This window comes from Oncorhynchus kisutch, linkage group LG3, assembly GCF_002021735.2.
Source record: "Oncorhynchus kisutch isolate 150728-3 linkage group LG3, Okis_V2, whole genome shotgun sequence".
Taxonomy (NCBI): Eukaryota; Metazoa; Chordata; class Actinopteri; order Salmoniformes; family Salmonidae; genus Oncorhynchus; species Oncorhynchus kisutch.
In genome coordinates this window covers 9,031,863-9,059,399 of record NC_034176.2, presented here as the reverse complement: position 1 = coordinate 9,059,399, position 27,537 = coordinate 9,031,863, and the positions used below count along the sequence as shown (strand labels likewise).

Sequence of the window (27,537 nt, the reverse complement as noted above, 5' to 3'; positions counted from 1 at the left end):
TGTAAGACACTTTTCGCTTAAAAGGATTAGCCTCTTTTTCTTCTTCAATTTTCACCTTAAATGACATACCCAAATCTACCTGCATGGAGCTCAGGCCCTGAAGCAAGGATATGCATATTCTTGGTACCATTTGAAAGGAAACACTTTGGTGTTTATGGAAATGTGAAAGGAATGTAGTAGAATAGAACACAATAGATCTGGTAAAATATATTACATAGAAGAAAAAGAAAAGTATTATTATTATTTTTTTGTAGCATAATCTTTGACATGCAAGAGAAAGGCCATAATGTATTATTCCAGCCCAAGTGCAATTTAGATTTTGGCCACTAGACGGTAGCAGTGTATGTGCAACGTTTTAGACTGATCAAAGAAACCATTGCATTTCTGTTCAAAATGTTGTGTCAAGATTGCCCAAATGTGCCTAATTTGTTTATTAATAACTTTTCATGTTCAAAATTGTGCACTCTCCTCAAACAATAGCATGGCATTCTTTCATTGTAATAGCTACTGTAAATTGGACAGTGCAGTTAGATTAACAAGAATTTAATCTTTCTGCCCATATCAGATATGTCTATGTCCTGAGAAATGTTCTTGTTATTTACAACCTCATGCTAATCGCATTAGCCTACGTTAGCTCAACCGTCCCGTGGAAGGGACACCGATCCTTAACAACCCCTTGACTCATTCAGTTTCAAGGAAACCAACCTCTGCAGCTCCTCCTTTTCCCAAAAGCTTACTAAATTCCAGAAAAATATATTTTAACAACCATGAATTTGCATTGATGTTAGTGGGAGACTAAGCGTAAGTCATGATTCATCCCAAAGAGCTTGGTTAATGGACTGGATGGACATACCTTATAGTGAGGATCTGTCCAAAGTTCATGTCCATGTTGTTGACCTGTGCTATGAAGAGAGCCGCGATAGCTTCATACAAGGCGGTGCCGTCCATGTTGATGGTGGCGCCCACTGGCAGCACGAAGCGTGTCACTCTCTTATCTATCCCAATGTTCTCCTCCAGACACTTAAAGGTGATGGGCAACGTGGCTGAGCTGAGGGTGAACAGGAGGAAAGGCGAGAGAGAGAGAGACAGACGAGACATTAGGAGTCAGTAAAAGTCAGATCTACTGTCTATCACCATGACAACTCACCTAGATGAGGTCCCCAACGCGGTGATGAGAGCCTGCAGGAGTCCACAGATGAAGACAAAGGGATTCTTCCGTGTGATCACAAAGTAGAGTGTGGGCAGTACCAGGAAGGCATGGATAGACAGGCCAATGATGACTGTTATAGTGTACATGCCCAACTGGCCACCCGTTTCTGTGATGTCATCCATCTCCACTATCTTCCCAGCGATGAGAAACAGGATACCAATGGGTGCATACCTGATGCAAAAAAAATGCAAAACAAATCCCACGTCAAATTTAGGCTCACAATACCAAGCGAGTGCTACATCACGTTATTGTGGTACCGTCAAGATCAACACATTTCCACTATTACATAGTACACAATACCAAGTTCTACTTTTCTTATTTTTGAAGTATTTTCTCTTTATTGGATAGATATAGAGGTTAATTAAATGGGTGAGAGGCCGATACATTGAGATTTAAATTCCCAGCCACCCTGTAATTCCTAACCAGTCTGTAATTCCCAACCAGCCTGTAATTCCCAGCCACCTTGTAATTCCCAACCAGCCTGTAATTCCCAACCATCCTGTAATTCCTAACCAGCCTGTAATTCCCAGCCACCCTGTAATACCCAGCCACCTTGTAATTTGAACTCTCCGGGGTGAGGTTTCCTCTAGGTACAGATTTAGGATCAGCTTCCAGTCCCACAATCCTAAAACTGAACCAAGATCAATGTCTAGGGGCAACTTCGCCCTAAACCGAATTCAAACCATGCCTAACACTGCACCACGCACCACATGATAATGGCCACCAGTCTCATGATAGCCTCGTTGAGACAGACAAAGAAGTCCTTGAGGGGCTTTCCCTGCTCCTTCATGCTGCCAATGATGAGACCGAAGCATATGGAGAACACGACCAGACCCAGGGCATTGACCCCGTTCACCTGCCCCGGGATGGGGATCACCTCCTCCCGCATGATATGCTGCCCCTGGGTCCCGTTCAAGACGAAGAGGGTATCGTTCACCGTCATCTTCACATGGACCACTCTCTTTCCGTACTGCGTTTTAAACTGTAGGGCAAAGGTGCAAAGCTTTATTGATTTTTGTTCAGTGTATATACAGTGCATTCGGAAAGTATTCAGACCCCTTGACTTTTCAACATTTTGTTACGTTACAGCCTTATTCTAAAATGGATGAACTCGTTTTTTCCCCCTTATTAAATTACACACAATACCACATAATGACAAAGCAAAAACTTTTTAAAAAACCCTTGAAATATCACATTCAGACTTTTTTCTCAGTACTTTGTTGAAGCACCTTTGGCAGCGATTACAGCCTTGAGTCTTTTTGGTGTATGATGCTACAAGTGTGTCTTGGACCATCACTAATGTGAAGACTTAAATGATCAAATCAATTGTCTATGTGTAATTATTACATGATTAAACTAACACCATGGGAAAAGGTTGTTTAAAGAGTTGCTATTTCCAGAATTTAACTCTCTCAGATATTTTCATATCTTATCGATTACAGTCACTTATTAATGTATTATCACATCATCAGTCATATTCTGAAGGTCGCAAACTCTTGGATATCAGCACGAACCCTAGTATAAATGATGAATCAGTGATATACCAATTGCTTAATTATTTATTTACTAACTAACTAAATAATCACACAGAAGTACATAAATACACACAGGATAGGTTATACATTATACATGATACAATGAAAAGTCCCTAGTGGACTAAACCAATATGACGGCTTGTTACACCAAATGAAAAGGGAGGGGCAGGTGAGAAAGAGCGGGAGAAAAAACAAAACGACTCCACTTTCGTACACACAGCTGATAACTATGCTCATGGAAATGCTAATACCTTGCACATGAATGGCCGCTCATTCGAAAATATTAGCAATTTACGCATTTACAATTGTATGCCTTTGTTGTCTCTGTTGAAATCGCCAGTCCGTCTGCTGGAGAGTCAGTCGACAGAAAGTCTCTGGTTTGTCCCCCAGATCCTTTGTAGTTGTAGCGTCTGTCTGTTGCAATGGATATGTGAGATGTACCAATGGTCGTTTGATAGGGAAATGTTCTCCTCTCGTCTTCGGTCGAGTTTCCTAGACTATTTTACATATACAGCTGCAGACTATGAATGTGTAGTCTTTAGTTTTGTAGAGATTTTCTTCTTCTCTGTTGAAAGTTTCAGAGTTCTAGCCATTACGTGCCTCTCAGCTCAAGATGTTGGTCTCGTTGACCTCAATGGCCTAATGTACGTTTTGTTGGAAGTGGGTTTTATACACTCTGGGAAAAGGGGGCGTTCTATGACGCCGATGTAATTTGTGGGCGTGGCCACTGACTTGGTTAAGACTTCAAATGAAAAATAATTATCTAATTTTTTTAAACCTTTAACTAGTCAAGAACAAATTCTTATTTTCAATGACGGCCTAGGAACAGTGAGTTAACTGCCTGTTCAGGGGCAGAACGACAGATTTGTATCTTGTCAGCTCGGGGATTTGGACTTACAACCTTCCGGTTACTAGTCCAACGCTCTAACCACAAGGCTACCCTGCCACCCCATTTAGAAGGCTAACATCACATTACATCTTCTCACAAATAGTTTCACATTTAATCATATACGTTCCTCCACATTTGGATGTGAGTCTGATAACGGGTAAATATATACAGTCAGAGATACAGTGTATGTTGTTCTACCGTCTTTAGTTACATCACAAATTATTACCAAATTTGACAGGATTGTTCTTTAAATACCCATGGACCATTCCAAATGTTTGGAATACAGAAATACTGTTTACTGAACTGCAACGTCTCTCCCTGTGGTAACAAAGGGATTTAACTTCCATTGCTGAGAGTGGGAGAGAGAGTTTTCCTGCAGGTATTTATGACCATCATAAAACTGTGGAGAGAGAGAGAGAGAGGGGGGTGCCTATGATCCTTCCCCCAAGAGCATGTCATGACACTTGGCACAACTGTATTTGGAGAGTTTCTACCATTCTTCTCTTCAGATCTCCTCAAGCTCTGTCAAGTTAGATGTGGAGTGTCGTTGCACATATAATTTCAGGTCTCTCTAGAGATGTTCGATCGGGTTCAAGTCCGGGCTCTGACTGGGCCACTCAAGGACATTCAGAGACATGTCCCGAAGCCACTCCTGCATTGTCTTGTGGTTGTGTGCTTATAGTCATTGTCCTGTTGGAAGATTAACCTTTGCCCCAGTCTGAGGTCCTGAGCGCTCTGGAGCAGGTTTTCATCAAGGATCTCTCTGTACTTTGCTCAGTTCATCTTTCCCTCGATCCTTTCCCTGCCACTGAAAACCATCCCCACAGCATGATGCTGCCACCACCATGCTTCACCGTAGGGATGGTGACTCGTTTCCTCCAGACGTGACGCTTGGCATTCAAATCAAAGAGTTCAGCCTTAGTTTCATCAGACCAGAGAATCTTGTTTCTCAAAGTCTGAGAGTCCTTTAGGTGCCTTTTGGCAAACTCCAAGCGGGCTGTCATGTGCCTTTTACTGAGGAGTGGCTTCCATCTAGACACTCTACCATAAAGGGCTGATTGCTGGAGTACTGCATAGAAGTTTCTCCCATCTCCACAGAGGAACTCCAGAGCTCTGTCAGAGTGACCATCGGATTCTTGGTCACCTCCCTGACCAAGACCCTTCTACTCGATTGCTCTGTTTGGCCGGGTGGCCAGGTCTAGGAAGAATCTTGGTGGTTCTAAACTTCTTCCATTTAAGAATGATGAAGGCCACTGTGTTCTTGGGGACCTTCAATGCTGCTAAAAAATGTTGGTTACCTTCCCCAGATCTGTGCCTCGTCACAATCCTGTCTCAGAGCTCTACGGACAATTTCTTCGACCTCACAACTTGGTTTTTGCTCTGACATGCACTGTCAACAGTGGGACCTTATATAGACAGGTGTGTGCCTTTCCAAATCATGTCCAATCAATTGAATTTACCACAGCTGGAATCGAATCAAGTTGAAGAAACAGCTCAAGGATGATCAATGGAAACAGGATGCACCTGAGCTCAATTTCGAGTCTAATAGCAAAGGGTCTGAGTACTTATTTACATAAGGTATTTCAGTTTTTATTTTTTTATAAATTAGCAAAAATGTCTAAAAACACGTTTTTGCTTTGTCAATATGGGGTATTGTGTATAGATGGATTAGGATTATTCATTTCTGCTGTAACGTAACAAAATGTGGAAAGTCAAGGGGTCTGAATACTTTCCAAATCCACTGTATACGGGTAGGTAGATTTCTATGAAACAGATTAACAATGAAAAAAAACAACACACTTTGTTACATAAAAAACCTGGTCCTCTGTAGCTCAGTGGGTTGGGGCATGGCACCTGTAATGCCAGGATAGTGGGTTTGATTCCTGGGACCACCGATATAATAAATGTATGCACGCATGACTGTAAGTCTCTATGGATAAAAACATCTGCTAAATGGTATATATTATTGTATAATATGTCATGTACACTGAGAGTTTGAAAACATTAAGAACACCTGCTATTTCCATGACAGACTGACCAGGTGAAGGCTATGATCCCTTTCTGATGTCCACTGTTAAATTCACTTCAAACATGTCACACCCTGATCATAGTTTGCTTTGTATGTTTCTATGTTTTGTTTGGTCAGGGTGTGATCTGAGTGGGCATTCTTTGTCTAGTTTGTCTATTTCTATGTTTGGCCTGATATGGTTCTCAATCAGAGGCAGGTGTTAGTCATTGTCTCTGATTGGGAACCATATTTAGGTAGCCTGTTTTGTGTTGGGTTTTTGTGGGTGGTTGTTTCCTGTCTTTGTGTTTGTTGCACCAGATAGGGCTGTTTCGTTTTTTCCACGTTTATTGTTTTGTATTATGTTCATGTTTAGTTTTCTTATTAAAAAACATGAACCTCAACCACGCTGCATTTTGGTCCTTCCCAGGAAGAACCCTGTTACAAAACAGTGTAGATGAAGTGGAGGAGATGGGTTAAATAAGTATGTCTAAGCCTTGAGACATGGATTGTGTATGTGTGCCATTCAGGGGGTAAATGGGCAAGACACAATTATTTAAGTGCCTTTGAAAGGGGTATGATAGTATGTGCCAGCTGCACCGGTTTGTGTCAAGAACTGCAACAACGCTGCTGGGTTTTTGACACTCACCAGTATATCAACAATGGCCCACCACCCAAAGGACATCCAGCCAAGTTGACAAAACAGTGGGAAGCATTGGAGTAAACATGGACCAGCATCCCTGGGGAATGCTTTCGACACCTTGTGGAGTCCATGCCCCGACGAATTGAGTCTGTTCTGAGGAAGGTGTTCCTAATGTTTGGTGTATTCACGATAATCAGTGGACTTTGATATTTCCCTGTGGGTTATATTACTAGGCTTCGTTAATACTATCTGGAAACGGCACTGATCTGGGTTTCACATTGTTCCCTTTGTACAAATATGTCAGTGAGATCGATGTACGGTCCAGGTTTATATTTTGAAACAGAAAAGGACTTACCTGCTGTGTGCAAGCTTGCACAATGTTTGGAGGGAACATGTTTCTAGAAGAGAGAAACAAACCAATCAAATCTCACTACTGAAAAAAGTATTTTACTTGCTTTTTATTTTCCTTTACAGTGACAAACTGATCATTCATGTGAATGTAAGAGAACATCAGAAAACAACAACAGAACAGCAACAGGAAGCAACAACAGAACAGCAACAGGAAGCAACAACAGAACAACAACAGGAAGCAACAACAGAACTTCAACAGGAAGCAACAACAGAACAGCAACAGGAAGCAAAGACAGAACAGCAACAGGAAGCAACGACTGACAGCAACAGGAAGCAACAACAGAACTTCAACAGGAAACAACAGCAGAATAGCAACAGGAAACAACAACAGAACAACATAAGGAAGCAACAACAGAACGACAACAGGAAACTACAACAGAACAGCAACAGGAAACAAAAACAGAACAGCAACAGGAATAAATTACAGTATAAATTACAGTTGAGACTCTAACTCAACACCAAGTGACCTCGTCAGCAAGTTTCGGATCTCTTGGCGTAACGGTTAAGGTGTTGGGTTGACAATCGCTGGACCCGGGTTTGAGTCCCACCCTGAATACACAACAATAATTATGGCCTACCTGATGAGGTCCAGGAAAGCGTCAGCAGGGCTGACCTGCTCGATCTTCTGCTGATTTTTGAATTCGTCCTTGGAGCCCTTCCCAGGGTGGATGATGAGCACCATGACGATGCCGATGAAGACTGCGATGACTGTGGTGGTCATGTAGTACACCACTGCTCGCATACCCATCTTCCCAGAGGCACGGCTGTCCAATGCTGCAATGCCTGGTGAGACAAAAAGACAGCCTGGTGAGTCAGTCTGAGAATAGAGAAAACACTTGATGACAATCCCAGACCTGCCATGCTCACCAAGTTTGTGTCCCAAATGGCTCCCCATTCCCTCTATAATGACTAGGGTGCTATTTAGGACACAGGCCACCACTATCCCCTGACGTTTTCTAACACAGGAATTGAAACTAGCTGTGACTTCCAGGCTGGACTGCTTCAGCTGTGCCTGAGTTTGAATCTCTTTGACGGGATGTAAAGGATGTTAAAGTGAGACATTTTTAAAAATTGTTATTCTGGGGAGGATAACATACTGGGACAATAAGCTTGCTTCAATAGCAATGATGTTAGTTAGCGACATATTTTCAGTGTCAGCTGTTCTTATGGGGTATTCCCCCCAGTTCAGTCTTTTGTGTGAATGAGATGTGATGTATGTGTTCTTTTCAGAGGTGCACTGTGTGACCCCTACATGGCCCCCAGTCTCTCTCCTCTGCTCTCCCCCTTTACACACTAATCTTATTGCCTGCAATTCTCTTTCTTTACCCCCCCCCCTTTTCCCTTTCGGACAACCCTGGGAAAACTTGTTGACTTAGTCCAGCTTGCACAGCTACATTGATTCTCCCCCATCTCTTTGGCAACAAGAAATGCAGCCACCGTATTTTCCTCCTTTAGAGTGAAATAATTACTTTCTCATTCAGAGAATGTTCATTAAACCAAAGTGCTGTACACCCTTAGGAAAAGGGTTCCAACAGGGTTCTTCAACTGTCCCCATAGGAAGAACCTTTTTGGTTGCAGGTAGAATACTTTGTGGTTCCAGGTAGAATGCTTTTGGGTTCCATGTAGAACCCTCTGTGTAAAGGGTTCTACATGGAACTCAAAAGGGTTATAAATGAAACCAGAAGGGTTATTCAAAGAGTTCTAGAGGAGAGGAGAGTAGAGGAGACATTGTGATGTTAGAGCTATGCCAACTAAAATTCACAGCCATCCAGCACAATACCTATTCAGTTCCTTTAGGTCCCGGACAATGAGCATGAGGCTATTAACTCTGTATAGGTTCTGTCCTAAATGGTACTCTATTCACTTAAAAGTAGTGCACTATATGGGGAATAGGGTGCCTTTTGGGACACAAACCCAGATCTCTGGCATTAGCACAACAGACAAAAATGAACTATTTATTTGAAGCCTGTCAGAAGTAGAAGTTCCCTGCAGGGTTCCTTCATTTATTGAACTGATGCAAATGCAGATAGTCTGTCTGATGTTCTATATTGACTTAGACCTTTTATAAACAGTGATTTTTAAGGACCATTTTTTTTATGGCAAAAACATCTTGAAGACAACTGATCGTGCCAATCAAGGCACTGTTTAGGTCTACATTGCCAACTGTGCATCAACAGTGTGGTGTTTACTTTAAAATGAGAGATTATACATACATCCAGATGAGCAAAACAGAGGCACAGTGCATTCAGAAAGTATTTCAGACCCCTGGACTTTTTCCACATATAGTTACATTACAGCTTTATTATAACATTGATCAATTGTTACCCCCACCCCCCTCACCAATACCCCATAAATGACAAAGCATTGACAAAGTCTTTTGCTTTGTCATTATGTGGTATTGTATGTAGATCGATGGGGGAAATACAACTATTTCATAAATTTTAGAATACGGCTGTTAACGTAACAAAATGTGGAAAAAGTCAAAGGGTCTGAATACTTTCTGAATACACAGAGTTAGTGTAAAAAACGTATTCGTCTGATTTAGCCATGGGCTAGAACTAACGAGTGGGTTGATGTGAGCAGAGGCCCCACCACACACCCCTTGTATAACCTCCACGGCCCCACCCCATATCTCCCAATTCATCCACCCACCCACCCACCCTTTAAACCTCTGCACTTCCCTCTTATGTGGGGTCATGAAATGCCTGGCCACAATATGTTTTTTTTTCTCTTCTAGAAAGCAACGGAAGGAAATGCAGTGTTTTATGTGTAGTAAGAGGACAAGGAGGGAGAGCCATGAGGGCCCTTGTCACAAGCAGACCACACATAGCAGTAATTAGAGCAGCTGACGCAAAGAGGGAGAAAACGACAGAGGCCTCTCTCTCTCCCTCTCTCTCAATTCAATTTAAATTTAAATTTAAGGGCTTTATTGGCATGGGAAACATGTGTTAACATTGCCAAAGCAAGTGAGGTAGATAATAAACAAAAGTGAAATAAACAATAAAAATGTACAGTAAACATTACACTCACAAAAGTTCCAAAAGAAGAAAGACATTTCAAATGTCATATTATGTCTCTATACAGTGAATATGTTTTATTAAATGTATTATTATTATTACACCTTTATTTAACCAGGTAGGCTAGTTGAGAACACCTTTATTTAACCAGGTAGGCTAGTTGAGAACACCTTTATTTAACCAGGTAGGCTAGTTGAGAACACCTTTATTTAACCAGGTAGGCTAGTTGAGAACACCTTTATTTAACCAGGTAGGCTAGTTGAGAACACCTTTATTTAACCAGGTAGGCTAGTTGAGAACACCTTTATTTAACCAGGTAGGCTAGTTGAGAACACCTTTATTTAACCAGGTAGGCTAGTTGAGAACACCTTTATTTAACCAGGTAGGCTAGTTGAGAACACCTTTATTTAACCAGGTAGGCTAGTTGAGAACACCTTTATTTAACCAGGTAGGCTAGTTGAGAACACCTTTATTTAACCAGGTAGGCTAGTTGAGAACACCTTTATTTAACCAGGTAGGCTAGTTGAGAACACCTTTATTTAACCAGGTAGGCTAGTTGAGAACACCTTTATTTAACCAGGTAGGCTAGTTGAGAACACCTTTATTTAACCAGGTAGGCTAGTTGAGAACACCTTTATTTAACCAGGTAGGCTAGTTGAGAACACCTTTATTTAACCAGGTAGGCTAGTTGAGAACACCTTTATTTAACCAGGTAGGCTAGTTGAGAACACCTTTATTTAACCAGGTAGGCTAGTTGAGAACACCTTTATTTAACCAGGTAGGCTAGTTGAGAACACCTTTATTTAACCAGGTAGGCTAGTTGAGAACACCTTTATTTAACCAGATAGGCTAGTTGAGAACACCTTTATTTAACCAGGTAGGCTAGTTGAGAACACCTTTATTTAACCAGGTAGGCTAGTTGAGAACACCTTTATTTAACCAGGTAGGCTAGTTGAGAACACCTTTATTTAACCAGGTAGGCTAGTTGAGAACACCTTTATTTAACCAGGTAGGCTAGTTGAGAACACCTTTATTTAACCAGGTAGGCCAGTTGAGAACACCTTTATTTAACCAGGTAGGCTAGTTGAGAACACCTTTATTTAACCAGGTAGGCTAGTTGAGAACACCTTTATTTAACCAGGTAGGCTAGTTGAGAACACCTTTATTTAACCAGGTAGGCTAGTAGAGAACACCTTTATTTAACCAGGTAGGCTAGTAGAGAACACCTTTATTTAACCAGGTAGGCTAGTTGAGAACACCTTTATTTAACCAGGTAGGCTAGTAGAGAACACCTTTATTTAACCAGGTAGGCTAGTTGAGAACACCTTTATTTAACCAGGTAGGCTAGTAGAGAACACCTTTATTTAACCAGGTAGGCTAGTAGAGAACACCTTTATTTAACCAGGTAGGCTAGTAGAGAACACCTTTATTTAACCAGGTAGGCTAGTAGAGAACACCTTTATTTAACCAGGTAGGCTAGTTGAGAACACCTTTATTTAACCAGGTAGGCTAGTAGAGAACACCTTTATTTAACCAGGTAGGCTAGTTGAGAACACCTTTATTTAACCAGGTAGGCTAGTTGAGAACACCTTTATTTAACCAGGTAGGCTAGTTGAGAACACCTTTATTTAACCAGGTAGGCTAGTTGAGAACACCTTTATTTAACCAGGTAGGCTAGTTGAGAACACCTTTATTTAACCAGGTAGGCCAGTTGAGAACACCTTTATTTAACCAGGTAGGCTAGTTGAGAACACCTTTATTTAACCAGGTGGGCTAGTTGAGAACACCTTTATTTAACCAGGTAGGCTAGTTGAGAACACCTTTATTTAACCAGGTAGGCTAGTTGAGAACACCTTTATTTAACCAGGTAGGCTAGTTGAGAACACCTTTATTTAACCAGGTAGGCTAGTTGAGAACACCTTTATTTAACCAGGTAGGCCAGTTGAGAACACCTTTATTTAACCAGGTAGGCTAGTTGAGAACACCTTTATTTAACCAGGTGGGCTAGTTGAGAACACCTTTATTTAACCAGGTAGGCTAGTTGAGAACACCTTTATTTAACCAGGTAGGCTAGTTGAGAACACCTTTATTTAACCAGGTAGGCTAGTTGAGAACACCTTTATTTAACCAGGTAGGCTAGTTGAGAACACCTTAATTTAACCAGGTAGGCTAGTTGAGAACACCTTTATTTAACCAGGTAGGCTAGTTGAGAACACCTTTATTTAACCAGGTAGGCTAGTTGAGAACACCTTTATTTAACCAGGTAGGCTAGTTGAGAACACCTTTATTTAACCAGGTAGGCTAGTTGAGAACACCTTTATTTAACCAGGTAGGCTAGTTGAGAACACCTTTATTTAACCAGGTAGGCTAGTTGAGAACACCTTTATTTAACCAGGTAGGCTAGTTGGGAACACCTTTATTTAACCAGGTAGGCTAGTCAAGAACACCTTTATTTAACCAGGTAGGCTAGTTGAGAACACCTTTATTTAACCAGGTAGGCTAGTTGAGAACACCTTTATTTAACCAGGTAGACTAGTTGAGAACACCTTTATTTAACCAGGTAGGCTAGTTGAGAACACCTTTATTTAACCAGGTAGGCTAGTCAAGAACACCTTTATTTAACCAGGTAGGCTAGTTGAGAACACCTTTATTTAACCAGGTAGGCTAGTCAAGAACACCTTTATTTAACCAGGTAGGCTAGTCAAGAACACCTTTATTTAACCAGGTAGGCTAGTCAAGAACACCTTTATTTAACCAGGTAGGCTAGTCAAGAACACCTTTATTTAACCAGGTAGGCTAGTCAAGAACACCTTTATTTAACCAGGTAGGCTAGTCAAGAACACCTTTATTTAACCAGGTAGGCTAGTCAAGAACAAGTTCTCATTTACAACTGCGACCTGGCCAAGATAAAGCAAAGCAGTTCGACACATATAACAACACAGAGTTACACATGGAGTAAAACAAACATACAGTCAATAATACAGTATAAACAAGTCTATATACAATGTGAGAAAATGAGGTGAGATAAGGGAGGTAAAGGCAATACATAGGCCATGGTGGCGAAGTAAATACGATATAGCAACTAAAACACTGGAATGGTAGATTTGACAGTAGGTGAGTGTGCAAAGTAGAAATACTGGGATGTAAATGAGCAAAATAAATAACTAAATACAGTAGGGGAAGAGGTAGTTGTTTGGGCTATTTATAGATGTGCTATGTACAGGTGCAGTGATCTGTGAGCTGCTCTGACAGCTGGTGTTTAAAGCTAGTGAGGGAGATAAGTGTTTCCAGTTTCAGAGATTTTTGTAGTTCGTTCCAGTCATTGGCAGCAGAGAACTGGAAGGAGAGGCGGCCAAAGGAGGAATTGGCTTTGGGGGTGACCAGAGAGATATACCTGCTGGAGTGCGTGCTACAGGTGGGTGCTATGGTGACCAGCAAGCAGAGATAAGGCGGAGCTTTACCTAGCAGAGACCTGAGGATGACCTAGAGCCAGTGGGTTTGGCGACGAGTATGAAGCAAGGGCCAGCCAACGAGAGCGTACAGGTCGCAGTGGTGGGTAGTATATGGGGCTTTGGTGACAAAACGGATGGCACTGTGATAGACTGCATCCAATTTGTTGAGTAGGTTGTTGGAGGCTATTTTGTAAATGACATCGCTGAAGTCAAGGATCGGTACGATGGTCAGTTTTACGAGGGTATGTTTGGCAGCATGAGTGAAGGATGCTTTGTTGCGAAATAGGAAGCTAATTCTAGATTTAACTTTGGATTGGAGATGTTTTATGTGAGTCTGGAAGGAGAGTTTACAGTCTAACCAGACACCTAGGTATTTGTAGTTGTCCACATATTCTAAGTCAGAACCGTCCAGAGTAGTGATGCTGGACTGGCGGGCAGGTGCAGGCAGCGATCGGTTGAAGAGCATGCATTTAGTTTTACTTGTATTTAAGAGCAGTTGGAAGCCACGGAAGGAGAGTTGTATGACATTGAAGCTTGTCTGGAAGGTTGCTAACACAGTGTCCAAAGAAGGGCCAGAAGTATACAGAATGGTGTCGCCTGTGTAGAGGTGGATCAGAGACTCACCAGCAGCAAGAGCGACATCATTGATATAGACAGAGAAGAGAGTCGGCCCAAGAATTGAACCCTGTGGCACCCCCATAGAGACTGCCAGAGGCCCGGACAACAGGCCCTCAGATTTGACACACTGAACTCTATCGCAGAAGTAGTTGGTGAACCAGGTGAGGCAATCATTTGAGAAACAAAGGCTGTTGAGTCACATCTGTTGATGTGCAAATGGTTAGAGTACAAAAGGGAAAATAAATAAACATAAATATGGGTTGAATTTACAAAGGTGTTTGTTCTTCCCTGGTTGCCCTTTTCTGGTGGCAACAGGTCACAAATCTTGCTGCTGTGATGGCACACTGTGGTATTTCACCCAATAGATATTGGAGTTTGTCAAAATTGGATTTGTTTTTGAATTCTTCGTGGATCTGTGTAATCTGAGGAAAATATGTCTCTAATATGGTCATACATTTGGCAGGAGGTTAGGAAGTGCAGCTCAGTTTCCACCCCGTTTTGTGGGCAGTGAGCACATAGCCTGTCTTCTCTTGAGTGCCAGGTCTGCCTACTTTCTCAATAGCAATGTTCACTGAGTCTGTACATAGTCAAAGCTTTCCTTAAGTTTGGGTCAGTCACAGTAGTCAGGTATTCTGCCACTGTTTGGGGCCAAATAACATTCTAGTTTGCTCAGTTTTTTTGTTAATTCTTTCCATGTGTCAAGTAATTATCTTTTAGTTTTCTCATAATTTGGTTGTGTCTAATTGTGTTGCTGTCCTGGGGCACTGTGGGGTCTGTTTGGGTTTGTGAACAGAGCCCCAGGACCAGCTTGCTAAGGGGACTCTTCTCCAGGTTCATCTCTCTGTAGGTGATGGCTTTATTATGGAAGGTTTGTGAATCGCTTCCTTTTAGGTGATTGTATAATTTAATGGCTCTGTTCTGGATTTGGATAATTCGCGGGTATCGGTCTAATTCGGCTCTGCATGCATTATTTGGTGTTTTACATTGTACACTGAGGATATTTTTTGCAGAATTCTGCATGCAGTCTCAATTTGGTGTTTGTGAATTCTTGGTTGGTGAGTGGACCCCAGACCCTCTCTCTCTCTCTCTACCTCCGTCTCTCCCTCTCTCTACCGCTGTCTCTTTCTCTCTCTCTCTCTACCTCTGTCTCTCTCTCTCTACCTCCGTCTCTCTCTCTCTCTACCTCCGTCTCTCTCTCTCTCTCTACCTCCGTCTCTCTCCCTCTCCCATCTAACAGCCAACATAATTTGAAGGACAGGCAATGTCAGAAATGATCTAGATATTATGGCACATTTTATCAGTAACATATTGGGGTATACACTAAACAACATATGGATATTGGCAGGAAATGGAAAACGCTGTTGTACATGTCGATCGAGATCTTTCCAAACATGCTCAAAGGGTGACATGTCTGGTGAGTATACAGACATGTTCAGCTTCCAGGAATTGTGTACAGATCCTTGCGACATGGGGCCATTCATTATCATGCTGAAGCATGAGGTGATGGCGGTGGATGAATGGCAATGACAATGGGCTTCAGGATCTCGTCACAGTATCTCTGTGCATTCAAATTTCCATTGATAAAAAGCAATTGTGTTCGTTATCCATAGCTTATGCCTGCTCATAACATAACCCCACTGCCACCATGAGGCACTCTGTTCACAACATTGACGTCAGCAAACTGCTCTCCACCCGACACCATACATGCTGTCTGCTATCTGTCCGGTACAGTTGAAACCAGGATTCAACCGTGAAGAGCACACTACTCCAGCATGCCAGTGGCCATCGAAGGTGAGCATTTGCCCACTGACGTCGGTTACGACGCCAAACTGCAGTCAGGTCAAGACCCTGGTGAGGACGACGAGTACGCAGATGAGCTTCCCTGAGACGTTTTTTTTTACAGTTTGTGCAGAAATGTTTTAGTTGTGCAAACCCACAGTTTTATCAGCTGTCAGGGTAGTTGGTCTCAGACGATCCCGCAGGTGAAGAAGCTGGATGTGGAGGTCCACGGCTGGCATGGTTACATGTGGTCTGCGGTTGTGAGGCCGGTTGGACATACTGCCAAATTCTCTAAAACAACATTGGAGGCGGCTTATTGTAGGAAAATTAACATTACATTCTCTGGCAACAACTCTGGTGGACATTCCTGCAGTCCGCATGCCAATTGCACACTCTCTCAAAACTTGACACATTTCTGGCATTGTGTTGTGTGACAAAACTGCGCATTTTTAGAGTGGCCTTATTGTCCCCCAGCACAAGGTGGAGAAGCTGTTTAATCAGCTTCTTTATAAACCACACCTGTCAGGTGGATGGATTATATTAGGAGAACTGCTCACTAACAAGGATGTAAAAAAGAAAAAAAAGAAAAACATTTGTCCACAAAATATGAGAGAAATAAGCTTTTTGTGCATATTTCTGAGAATATTTCAGCTCGTGAAAAATGGGATCAACACTTTACATGTTGCGTTTATGTTTTTGTTCAGTATAAGTGTCAACCCCTTTAACTGTTGTATGACACACTATATTTAAATGTTTCACTCTTCGTACAATGTTGCAATTCCGAAGTTGTACGTAACATATTTTGTACCATCAGAAGTCATATTAGCCAAGCTCAACCAATATCCATCCATTTTATCACGTCCATGTTTGCATTTGATGGGATCCCAAAAGGTTTCCCTAAATTCTATATATGTCGTAGTCTGAATCAAAGTGTTTATTTCAAGTCTCAATGTGGCAGCCACCCAGTGTTAACATCGATGTCATTCTCTAACCATAGACTCCAATGTAGTCAGCCACCCAGTGTTAACATCGATGTCATTCTCTAACCATAGACTCCAATGTAGTCAGCCACCCAGTGTTAACATCGATGTCATTCTCTAACCATAGACTCCAATGTAGTCAGCCACCCAGTGTTAACATCGATGTCATTCTCTAACCATAGACTCCAATGTAGTCAGCCACCCAGTGTTAACATCGATGTCATTCTCTAACCATAGACTCCAATGTAGTCAGCCACCCAGTGTTAACATCGATGTCATTCTCTAACCATAGACTCCAATGTAGTCAGCCACCCAGTGTTAACATCGATGTCATTCTCTAACCATAGACTCCAATGTAGTCAGCCACCCAGTGTTAACATCGATGTCATTCTCTAACCATAGACTCCAATGTAGTCAGCCACCCAGTGTTAACATCGATGTCATTCTCTAACCATAGACTCCAATGTAGTCAGCCACCCAGTGTTAACATCGATGTCATTCTCTAACCATAGACTCCAATGTAGTCAGCCACCCAGTGTTAACATCGATGTCATTCTCTAACCATAGACTCCAATGTAGTCAGCCACCCAGTGTTAACATCGATGTCATTCTCTAAACATAGACTCCAATGTAGGCAGCCACCCAGTGTTAACATCGATGTCATTCTCTAAACATAGACTCCAATGTAGTCAGCCACCCAGTGTTAACATCGATCTCATTCTCTAACCATAGACTCCAATGTAGTCAGCCACCCAGTGTTAACATCGATGTCATTCTCTAAACATAGACTCCAATGTAGTCAGGCAACAAGAGTTTCCCATTTCACAGTGTAAATCAAACCCTGCGGCGGTTTTATGAGCCAATGACCAACGTAATGTTTCCTACAGCTGTTTAACACAGCATGCTAGATGATGAAACACTTTCACAGATGTAATAATACTGATCAGATTATATATTTCCAGAAAATAATTGCCCAATATGCTCCTTAATAAAGGTATTCTCTTCTTCGCTGTTTTTGGGGGGTTTACTTTAGTCTACACAAAGTTCACAGTATCAAAGAGACCCAAACATTTCCTTTCACTTTCAATGGATTTTTCCTCCATTGTCAAATTCTGAATTATAGATTAAATTGCAACCAGTAAAAATGGGGAAAAAAACATCCCCCTTAAGTTTTTTGGGGAAACATAGGCACAACATATCTTACTGGAAGAGTCTCTTTTCATAAGGTGAGAGAAAGGCTGCTTTGTCTCTCCAGGCTGTCTCTGCATGGCCACCGTGACCCTTGACCCTTGAGTTTTTTGGGGAAACATAGGCACAACATATCTTACTGGAAGAGTCTCTTTTCATAAGGTGAGAGAAAGGCTGCTTTGTCTCTCCAGGCTGTCTCTGCATGGCCACCGTGACCCTTGACCCTACTCGACCCTTGACCCTACTCGACCCGAGTCAGAAGCTCCTGTTGGGTGAAGAGACCGGCGACCACACAGGAGCAGCACCACCTAGTCTCACAACAACCCCTGTTCAGTTCACTCTTCCCCTTCATTACTCTCTCCATTCCATCTGTTCATCTGTAACTCAACACTCAATCACCTATCTTTACTCCCCCAAAACAGATCTGAAGGTTTATGCTCGATACCACAACTTCCCAGAGCTCAGTCTGAACACAGATCCTATTAAATTACAGTCTGGCTGGCTAGCTAACAAACATACTGTGCAGATGTACCTACAATTGCATTGATTAAAGATCCAATGCAGCTGTTTTTATCTCAATGTCAAATCATTTCTGGGTAACAATTAAGTACCTTAGCGTGATTGCTTTCAATTCAAATGTTCAAAAATGAACAAAAATAGCTTTTAGCAAGGACTGACTAGGCGTGGTCTGATTGGGGAGGGGAAAACTGAAAACTAGTTGTTATTGGCTGAGTGGTTTGAAACTCTCTTTCTTATTGGTCTATAAACTAATTGACTGCTTGGTGATGTCACCAGGAAGGCCAAAAGTCCATCCCACCAGTCTTTTCAAACAGCTCTTACACTAAAAGGGAATTATCATCATTTTCACAACTTCACACTATTATTCTATTTGACATTTTAGTCATTTAGCAGATGCTCTTATCCAGAGTGACTGACAGATAATGCATTTTAAGATAGCTAGGTGGGACAGCCACATATCACCTTCATAGTAAGTACATTTTCAAATGAAGCATGTGTTTTGTTAGTCCACCAGATCAGGGGCAGTAGGGATGACCAGGGATGTTCTCTTGATAAGTGCGTGAATTAGGCAATTTTCAAAATATAATGAGTACTTTTGGGTGTCCGGGGAAATGTATGGTGTAGAAATGACATTATTTTCTTCAGGAATGTAGTGAAGTAAAAGTAGTACTTTATAGTATTTTTTACTTAACCTCTACGGCATCGGTGACACTACCACAGGACGGTTGAGCTAACGTAGGCTAATGTGATTAGTAACAAGTAACAAGAACATTTCCCAGGACATAGACATATCTGATATAGGCAGAAAGCTTAAATTCTTGTTAATCTAACTGCACTGTCCAATTTACAGTAGCTATTACAGTGAAATAGTACCATGATATTGTTTGAGGAGAGTGCGCAGTTATGAACTTGAAAATGTATCAATAAACCAATTAGGCACATTTGGGCAGACTTAATAAAAAATGTTTAACAGAAATACAATGGTTCATTGGATCAGTCTAAAACTTCACATACACTGCTGCCGTCTAGTGGCCAAAATCTAAATTGCACTTGGGCTGGAGTAATACATGATGGCCTTTCTCTTGCATTTCAAAGATGATGGTACAAAAAAATACAAAAGAACGGTTGTTTTTTCTTTGTATTATCTTTTACCAGATCTATTATGTTATATTCTCCTACATTCATTTCACATTTCCACAAACTTCAAAGCGTTTCCTTTCAAATGGTATCAAGAATATGCATATCCTTGCTTCAGGGCCTGAGCTACAGGCAGTTAGACTTGGGTATGTCATTTTAGGCAAAAATGGAGAAAAAAAAAACTGTCTGATCCTTAAAAGGTTTTTAAGTACTTTACACCACTGTACATACTACAGGGATTTCTTGAAGAGCTTTGGTCTGAAATCACAGAGCTTTGTTTACTATCATGTATCATGTGACATTAGCTCAGAGGATATGTTAATGAAGAGCTGCACGGTACAAAGCGTGTTATTATAGGCCAAGAAGACTTCAAGGGAACTGGGCCAGCCCTCTGTCTCACTCACTGTGAGCAACCACTCAGAAGGCACTTGCATAACGCCCACTTCCTGTCAAATACAAACAAGCAGACACGACCAGGTACGAGCCCGTCCGGAATCACTGATGTTTTGGTTTGACTTTGTACATTGGCTAAGAATTGGGACAAAGAAATACAAATATCTGTCTTTGGAACATGACCTAAGGTCATTTAGAAGCACATCTGGACCCCAAAAAAACATGCACTGGTAAACATGGAATAGTGTTTGCTCTCAGGTTAGGTCCTAAATACCACCTTATTCCCCTAAATAGTGTACTTGGCCTGAAGAAAAGAAGTTCACTATATAGGGAATAGGGTGCCATTAGGACGTGACCTCAGAGGTACATGGTAAAGTCAAGAATCAACAAACAAAGTGTTCACCTAAATCACATAGCAATATATATCAATATATACTGAACACAAATATAAACGCAACAATTTCAAAGATTTTACAGAGATAAAGTTCATATGAGGAAAATCATAATCTATAGATTTCACATGACTGGGCAGTGGTGCAGCCATGAGTGGTCCTTGGAGGGAATAGGCTTACCCACTGGGGAGCCAGAACTAGCCAATCAAAATATGTTTTTCTGGACAAAAGGGCTTTACTACAGACAGAAATACTCCTCAGCACCCACCCAATGACAATTCCGCAGGTGAAGAAGCCGGATGTGGAGGCCCACGGCTGGCGTGAGGCCGGTTGGACATGCTGCCAAATTCTCTATAACGACATTGTAGGCAGCTTATGGTAGAGAAATGAACATTCAATTCTCTGGCATCAGCTCTGGTGGACATTCCTGCAGTCAGCATGCCAATTGCACACTCCCTCATATCTTGACACATACAGTATGTGGCATTGACAAAACTGCACATTTTAGAGTGGCCCTTAATTGACCCCAGCACAAGGTGCACCTGTGTAATGATCATGCTGTTTAATCAGCTTCTTGATATGCCACATCTGTCAGGTGGATGGATGATCTTGACAAAGGAGAAATGTTCACTAACATGGATGTAAATAAGTTGTGCACAAAATGAGAGAAATAAGCTTTTTGTGCCTACGGAACATTTCTGCGATTTTTGGATTTCAGCTCCTGAAACATGGGACCAACAATTTACATGATGCATATATATATATTTTTGTTCAGTGTAATATTGTATTAGTTAAGAGTTGGAAAAGTGGTCTCATCTAAAGGCTACAGTGCATTCAGAAAGTATTCAGACCCCTTCCCTTTTTCCACCTTTAGTTACATTACAGCCTTATTCTAAAATGGATTGAATAAAAAAAATCCTCATCATTCTACACACAATACCCCATAATGACATCACAAACCCCATAATGACATCACAATACCCCATAATGACATCACAAACCCCATAATGACATCACAATACCCCATAATGACATCACAATACCCCATAATGACATTGTGAAAACAGGTTTTTAGAACTTTGTGCAAATGTATTAAAAATAAAAAACAGTAAGCATTCAGACCCTTTGCTATGAGACTTGAAATTGAGCTCAGGTGCACCCCGTTCCCATTGATCATCCTTGAGGTGTTTCTTCAACTTGACTGGAATCCACCTGTGGTAAATTCAATTGATTGAACATTATTTGGAAATGCACTCACCTGTCTATATACGGTCCCACAGTTGACAGTGCATGTTAGAGAAAAAACCAAGCTATGAGGTCGAAGGAATTGTCCGTAGAGCTCAGAGACAGGATTGTGCCGAGGCATAGATCTGGGGAAGGGTACCAAAACATTTCTTCAGCATTGAAGGTCCCCACGAACACAGTGGCCTCCATCATTCTTAAATGGAAGAAGTTTGGAACCACCAAAACTCTTCCTAGAGCTGGCCGCCCGGCCAAACTGAGCAATCGGGGAGAAGGGCCTTGGTCAGAGAGGTGCCCAAGAACTCAATGGTCACTCAGACAGAGCACCAGAGTTCCTCTGTGGAGATGGGAGAACCTTAGAAGGGCAACCATCTATGCAGCATTCCACCAAATCAGGCCTTTATGGTAGAGTGGTCAGGCGGAAGCCGCTCCTCAGTAAAAGGAACATGACAGCCTGCACCTAAAGGATGCTTAGACCATAAGAAACAAGATTATCTTGTCCGATGAAACCAAGATTGAACTCCTTGGCCTGAATGCCAAGCATCACGTCTGCAGGAAACCTGGCACCATCGCTACGGTGAAGCAGGGACTGGGAGACTAGTCAGGACTGAGGGAAAGATTAACTGAGCAAAGTACAGGGAGATCCTTGATGAAAACCTGCTCCGGAGCATTCAGGACCTGAGACTGGGGCGAAGGTTAATCTTCTACCAGGACAATGACTCATTGCACATTGCCAAGACAACAAAGGAGTGGCTTCAGAACTAGTCTCTGAATGTCCTTGAGTTGCCCAGACAGATGCCGGACTTGAACCAGAACGAACATCTCAGGAGAGACCTGAAAATAGCTGTGCAGCAACGCTCCCTGTCCAACCTGACAGATCTTGAGGAGATCTGCAGAGAAGAATGGGAGAAACTCCCCAAATACAGGTGTGCTAAGCTTGTAACGTCATGCCCAAGAAGACTCTAGGTTATAATCACTGCCAAAGGTGCTTCAACAAAGTACTGAGTAAAAGGTCTGTTTTTTATTTTGAATAAATTAACCCAATTTATACAATTTATACAATGTTTTTCATTGTCATTATGGGGTTTTGTGATGTCATTATAAGGTATTATGTGTAGATTGATGAGGAAACTTTTCATCTGTGTTTTTAGGGCAGTAGTAGCAGTTCATTTATTATAGCTGCTTGTCCAGCTAAATCATTCATGTTTTCTCAGCAGTAGTATTGCAACAGTATAGACGATGTTGGTAGAGTTAAAGCCATGGTATGAGCAGTGGGCTCCTGGATGAAGTACAGATCTAGGATCAGCTTCCTCTTCCCCTAAACTGACCCAAGATCAGCATCTAGGGGCAACTTCACCCAACTCCAGTGTGGTGTGGTGGAATAGGCGGTTCCTCGTCTAACCTGTGATGAGACTGGACACCAGCAAGGGAAGCACCAGCATCTGCAGCATCCTCATCAGCAGCTCTCCAGGAAATGAGAAATACTTCACCTCGCGGTAGGTCATCTTGTACGGCCGCAGTGCAAATCCCAGCCCTATACCTGTCAAATAAAATAAACAACCTCATCTATATAATAGTCTGACTGGAACAGATGCATGCAATTATCCATCCACAATAATCCCACAGATGTATATCTCGTGAAAGAGATCTACACTGAGTGGACAAAACATTAGGAACACCTACTACCACACCCTGTTCAAAGGCACTTATATGTTTAGTCTTGCCCATTCACCCTCTGGATGGCACACATACACAATCCATGTCTCAAATGTTTCAAGGCTTAAAAAATCTTCTTTAACCTGTCTCCTCCTCTTCATTTACACTGATTAAAGTGGATTCACCTGGTCAGTCTATATCATGGAAAGAACATGTTTTGTCCACTCAGTGTATATGTGATTGAAAAAAGGCTTCCGTTTGTACGAAAACTCCTAACACAAGTTGAGGATGTGTCCCAAATGACACCCTATTTCGCCTATATAGTGCACTACTTTTGACCAGAGCCTACGGTCGTAGTGCACAATATAGGGTGTGATTTGGACCACTCTATTAGTGTGATCCTGAATTTCAACATGACTCCAGGTGGCAGGGTTAGGGTTCAGGAAAGGAGGAGCAGGCACTTCAATTGACCCTTTCTCTGGGGGGCTGTGTGTGGAATTCTATCACAGAGCTTTTCCCGGCTATGATCCTGCTGGGATAGGCTAAGGGGTTAATGGGTAGAGGTTAGAGGTTAGAGGTTAGTGAAGGGTTCCTCCACTCACTTCATCTGACTCGCCATTATTCTTCCCTGGGAGCATGAAGGCATGGTGGGAAGTTACACTGCTATCAGATGCACTGATGTCACAGCAGATTATCAATCGTGACCAAATTCTCCCATTTTGTATGATGTGAGAAGGAGAATATGAAAACATTGATTCTAAGTGGATACCAACCTTCAACACAATGCATTTTCAAATTTTGTTAAACGAAATCTAATAATGTGTTTGTTTGTGTGTGTGTGTGTGTGTGTGTGTGTGTGTGTGTGTGTGTGTGTGTGTGTGTGTGTGTGTGTGTGTGTGTGTGTGTGTGTGTGTGTGTGTGTGTGTGTGTGTGTGTGTGTGTGTGTGCGTGCGTGTGTGTGTGTATTTGTGAGTGCATGTGTAAGAGAGAGATAGAGAGAGAAAGAGAGAGAAAGAGAGAGAGAAAGAGAGAGAAAGAGAAAGAGATGAGGAATATGAAGAAATTAATACCAACTCTGTTCATCCTGGCCATTTCTCATTTCTCAAACTAAAAGGCTTAAAGACACAACACTTGCCGATGATGACCGCAGCGACAGTGAAGATCACAAAGGCGTTTCTGCGGAAGAAACCCTTGACGTCATCCTTAGTGACACTCTCCACCCTCTGCACAGCCTTCAGGGAACGGGACTGGAGGCCATCGCGGATCTGTCTGACTCGGCTTCGGGCCTGCGGGTTCTCCCCGTTGCTCTTGGTCATAGTTGCTGGTAGTGCTGTTGCTGGTACCACTATATTCCCAACACCTGTGAGGACCTATAGATCCTGATGCTGTGTCCGGCTCCCCACACTGGTCTTAGAGCTGAGATGAGACAATCTGGGGAGGGAAGGAGGGTGGAAAATGTAAGAGAAGAAGAGGGCTATAATATGTATTTGTTTAATTCATGTTTTATTGTCACATACGCCAGATAGGTGCAGTGAAATGCATTGTTTTACTGGGTCAGCCACCCCTGGAGCAAATTAGGGTTAAGTGCTTTGCTCAAGGCACATCCACAGATGTTTCATCTTGTCAGTTCGGGTATTCAAACCAGCAACTTTCAGTTACTGCCACCCCAAATCATCACACTTACCAACCACAATCTCTGGACCAAAACCTGGTGCAAAGCCCACCAGTGGAAATGTACCATAATGATCCATTGAAAAATCCCTATTAAGTATCAGACAACTAAAACCCCCAAACTGTACAGTGTGTAGACCTACACGTTCCAATGATAATCACAAGTTAAACTCTCAAGGGGCAAGTAGGAATGAACAGAAAGAAAAGGGGAACTTTCCCAAAACAACATCAAATGACATGGATTGGATAATATTTTCACAGAAAGTAAGTCATATAACCTAAAGAAAGTCATCTATCTATTGCCATCGATCTGATTGCCAATAATTGACTTTTAGATTTCAGTTTTAGGTGAACATATGTGATATATACTGTATGGTACGTATACAAAATATATAACATAAAGATGAATATATCTGAACTGAAAATATAAGGAATACAGACAAGTTCTTTATGCAGTAGCTGTTGTAGTGTAGGAGCCAGTCTGGTCTCATATACTAGACGTAACAGAGTAAATTTAAATCCGAGATGCTGAAATTAGCATAATATGTTATCGTTGGTATGGTTACATAAGACAGACGGTTACATATAATGAACGTCTAGCAATGCAAAGGTTGCATGTTTCGAACCGTAACCTTAGCCCTAGCATAGCTAATGTTAGCTACCCAGCTAACATTAGTCACAACTATTTGAAATTCGTGGCATTTCATACGTTTTACAAATTCGTAACATATTGTACAAATTGTAATTCGCAAGATGATATAAGAAATTAGAAAATTATATAATATAAGAAAATTAAGACATACCATAGTAAATGTAACATATCATGCAAATTAGAGTTTTCATGATTTACTTTTACTATGTTACGTCTACCCCTGAGTCCAGGTTGGCTACATTGCTCGGGATACAATGAAACAACATAGAACTGAAGGAAGCAAAACTCCACTGCCTTAGTAATGCCACATGTGGAATCACAGAATGTTTTTGTTCAGTCTGAGCTGCCAGATAGTGAGTAATCAATAGAAAGCAACCAATAGTGAACTGCCAGATAGTGAGTAACCAATAGAAAGCAACCAATAGTGAACTGCCACATAGTGACTAACCAATAGTGAGGTATGAGTAAACAGTAGCACACAGCCAGTGGTTCAGTCAGATAAACACATTTTAAAAAGTGTGAAGAGAGTTGCTACTGTACCTTTAAACTTTGGGATACCTTCCTTTAGGGAGTCATTTCTTGGCCTTTGCAGGGTTATTTGGGGAAAATCTCAGTCAATAAACAACAGAGAAGAGTAGCTCTTTAAGTCGGATCTGGTACAACCAGTGCTGGAGAGGAGGGAGAGAGGGAATGAGGGAGAAAGGGAATGAAAGGGCCAGTGAGCGAATGGAGGGAGGAGGTGCAGAAAACTCTCTCACACGCTGGAGACTCACTGAAGAGGGAGGAGATTTTAATCTTCTCCAAGGAACACCTCCCTTTCAGACAGAGGGGCTTGAGGGAATAATGAGGTTTTGCCACAGCAGGGAAAAAGAGGCCTTCTTCTTTCACATGCTTTTCAAGCTTCGTCAGTTCAGCTTGATTGGACATGAAAAAGCAGAATCAGACACGAGACCAACAGCTGTGCTATAGCCATCTAAAATATGGACGGAGCTTCCTTTTGTCGCTTCCTCCCAAATTCCAGAAGGAACCATCAAACCAATTAGCATACAGATATGGCAGTTATGACATAGGCATTCTAATGATTAGAATACTGCTGTTCCTGCCTCCCGAGTGGCGCTACACATTGTCGCTACACATCTTCCTCCCAAATTCCAAGAAGATGACTCCCTCAGTCATGTGCAGTTGTGTTGATATTTGATATCCAGTTTGACCCTATGCTAGAAAACTCAGAATCAAGTGTAGAGTCCAAGCAAATATTGACCGTGTTGCTGTGGTTTTATGCAACTTTACACTGAAAGAAACACAGGCCTAAAATATTCAGTCAGATAGTAAAAGAATCATTGCGAGGGACTTGAGGGCCAAAGCTCAAACCACTAGGCTACTTGCCGTCCCCATATGACTTACAACCTTGTAAATGAATCAAAAAAAATAAACAAACAATGGTAAGAGGGAAAATAATTGGCTGTGACGGTACAATACAATACATATGCTCTTTCTAGACTACTGGATACTGCATCTCCAAACGTACACATGCCTACGGAACAAATACACAGTAAGTCAAGGCAGTGACATAACAACATTGGCAGCGTTGAACAGCTAATCTGTTCTATTTAACGTTCTCCTGATGTCCCCGGACCCTCGTCGTCTCAGTGGAGAACCAGTACAAAGAAGCCCTCAGTCAAGCTGTCAGGAACAATACAGTACATCTGAGCACAAGATCATTTGTCAGTGGACAAACAGCTCCCGAGTGCCAAATTTCGGTGAGAATCCCCACAGTGCTGCGGTCTCCCCCTGGGGCTTGAGAACGTCTGGATGATTCTCATCACCTATAGTATACTGGACTGGCCAGCGCCTGGCTTATTAAACTACACTGGCTGAACTAGGGACCACACTCAGGGGCCTCTCAGGGAAGAGCACAGCTATGGAAAGCTTTCTGTATTACAGGAAAACGAGGGCAAAGTTTATGAGAGAAAAAGAAATACAGGACTGCTGATGGATAATAGAATATGAATCAGTTGTATGTCACATGTAAGATTTTCACCACATTTATACGTAAGTAATCAATACGGTGCCGATTCAGTAGTCTGATCCCATATCTGTATAGCAAACACAGACTGATCTGGGATCAGGTTATTGATTCAGTTGATG

General features: G+C 41.9%; 1 protein-coding gene across 1 annotated transcript in view; it reads right to left on the bottom strand.

Annotated features, from left to right (window-relative positions):
* The window catches only part of slc1a3a (solute carrier family 1 member 3a), a 33,634-nt gene extending 7,234 nt beyond the window's left edge, over positions 1-26,400 (bottom strand). Inside the window, exons 1-8 of the mRNA XM_020467217.2 lie at positions 25,930-26,400; positions 24,202-24,497; positions 22,813-22,950; positions 7,272-7,476; positions 6,638-6,680; positions 1,918-2,192; positions 1,148-1,381; positions 854-1,048 (exon numbers count right to left, since the gene is read on the bottom strand). Of these exons, the coding sequence (XP_020322806.1) occupies positions 854-1,048; positions 1,148-1,381; positions 1,918-2,192; positions 6,638-6,680; positions 7,272-7,476; positions 22,813-22,950; positions 24,202-24,382 (1,271 nt within the window). The 5' untranslated portion in view covers positions 24,383-24,497; positions 25,930-26,400. The remainder of the gene's footprint in view (positions 1-853; positions 1,049-1,147; positions 1,382-1,917; positions 2,193-6,637; positions 6,681-7,271; positions 7,477-22,812; positions 22,951-24,201; positions 24,498-25,929) is intronic.
* Positions 26,401-27,537: the final 1,137 nt, after the last annotated feature.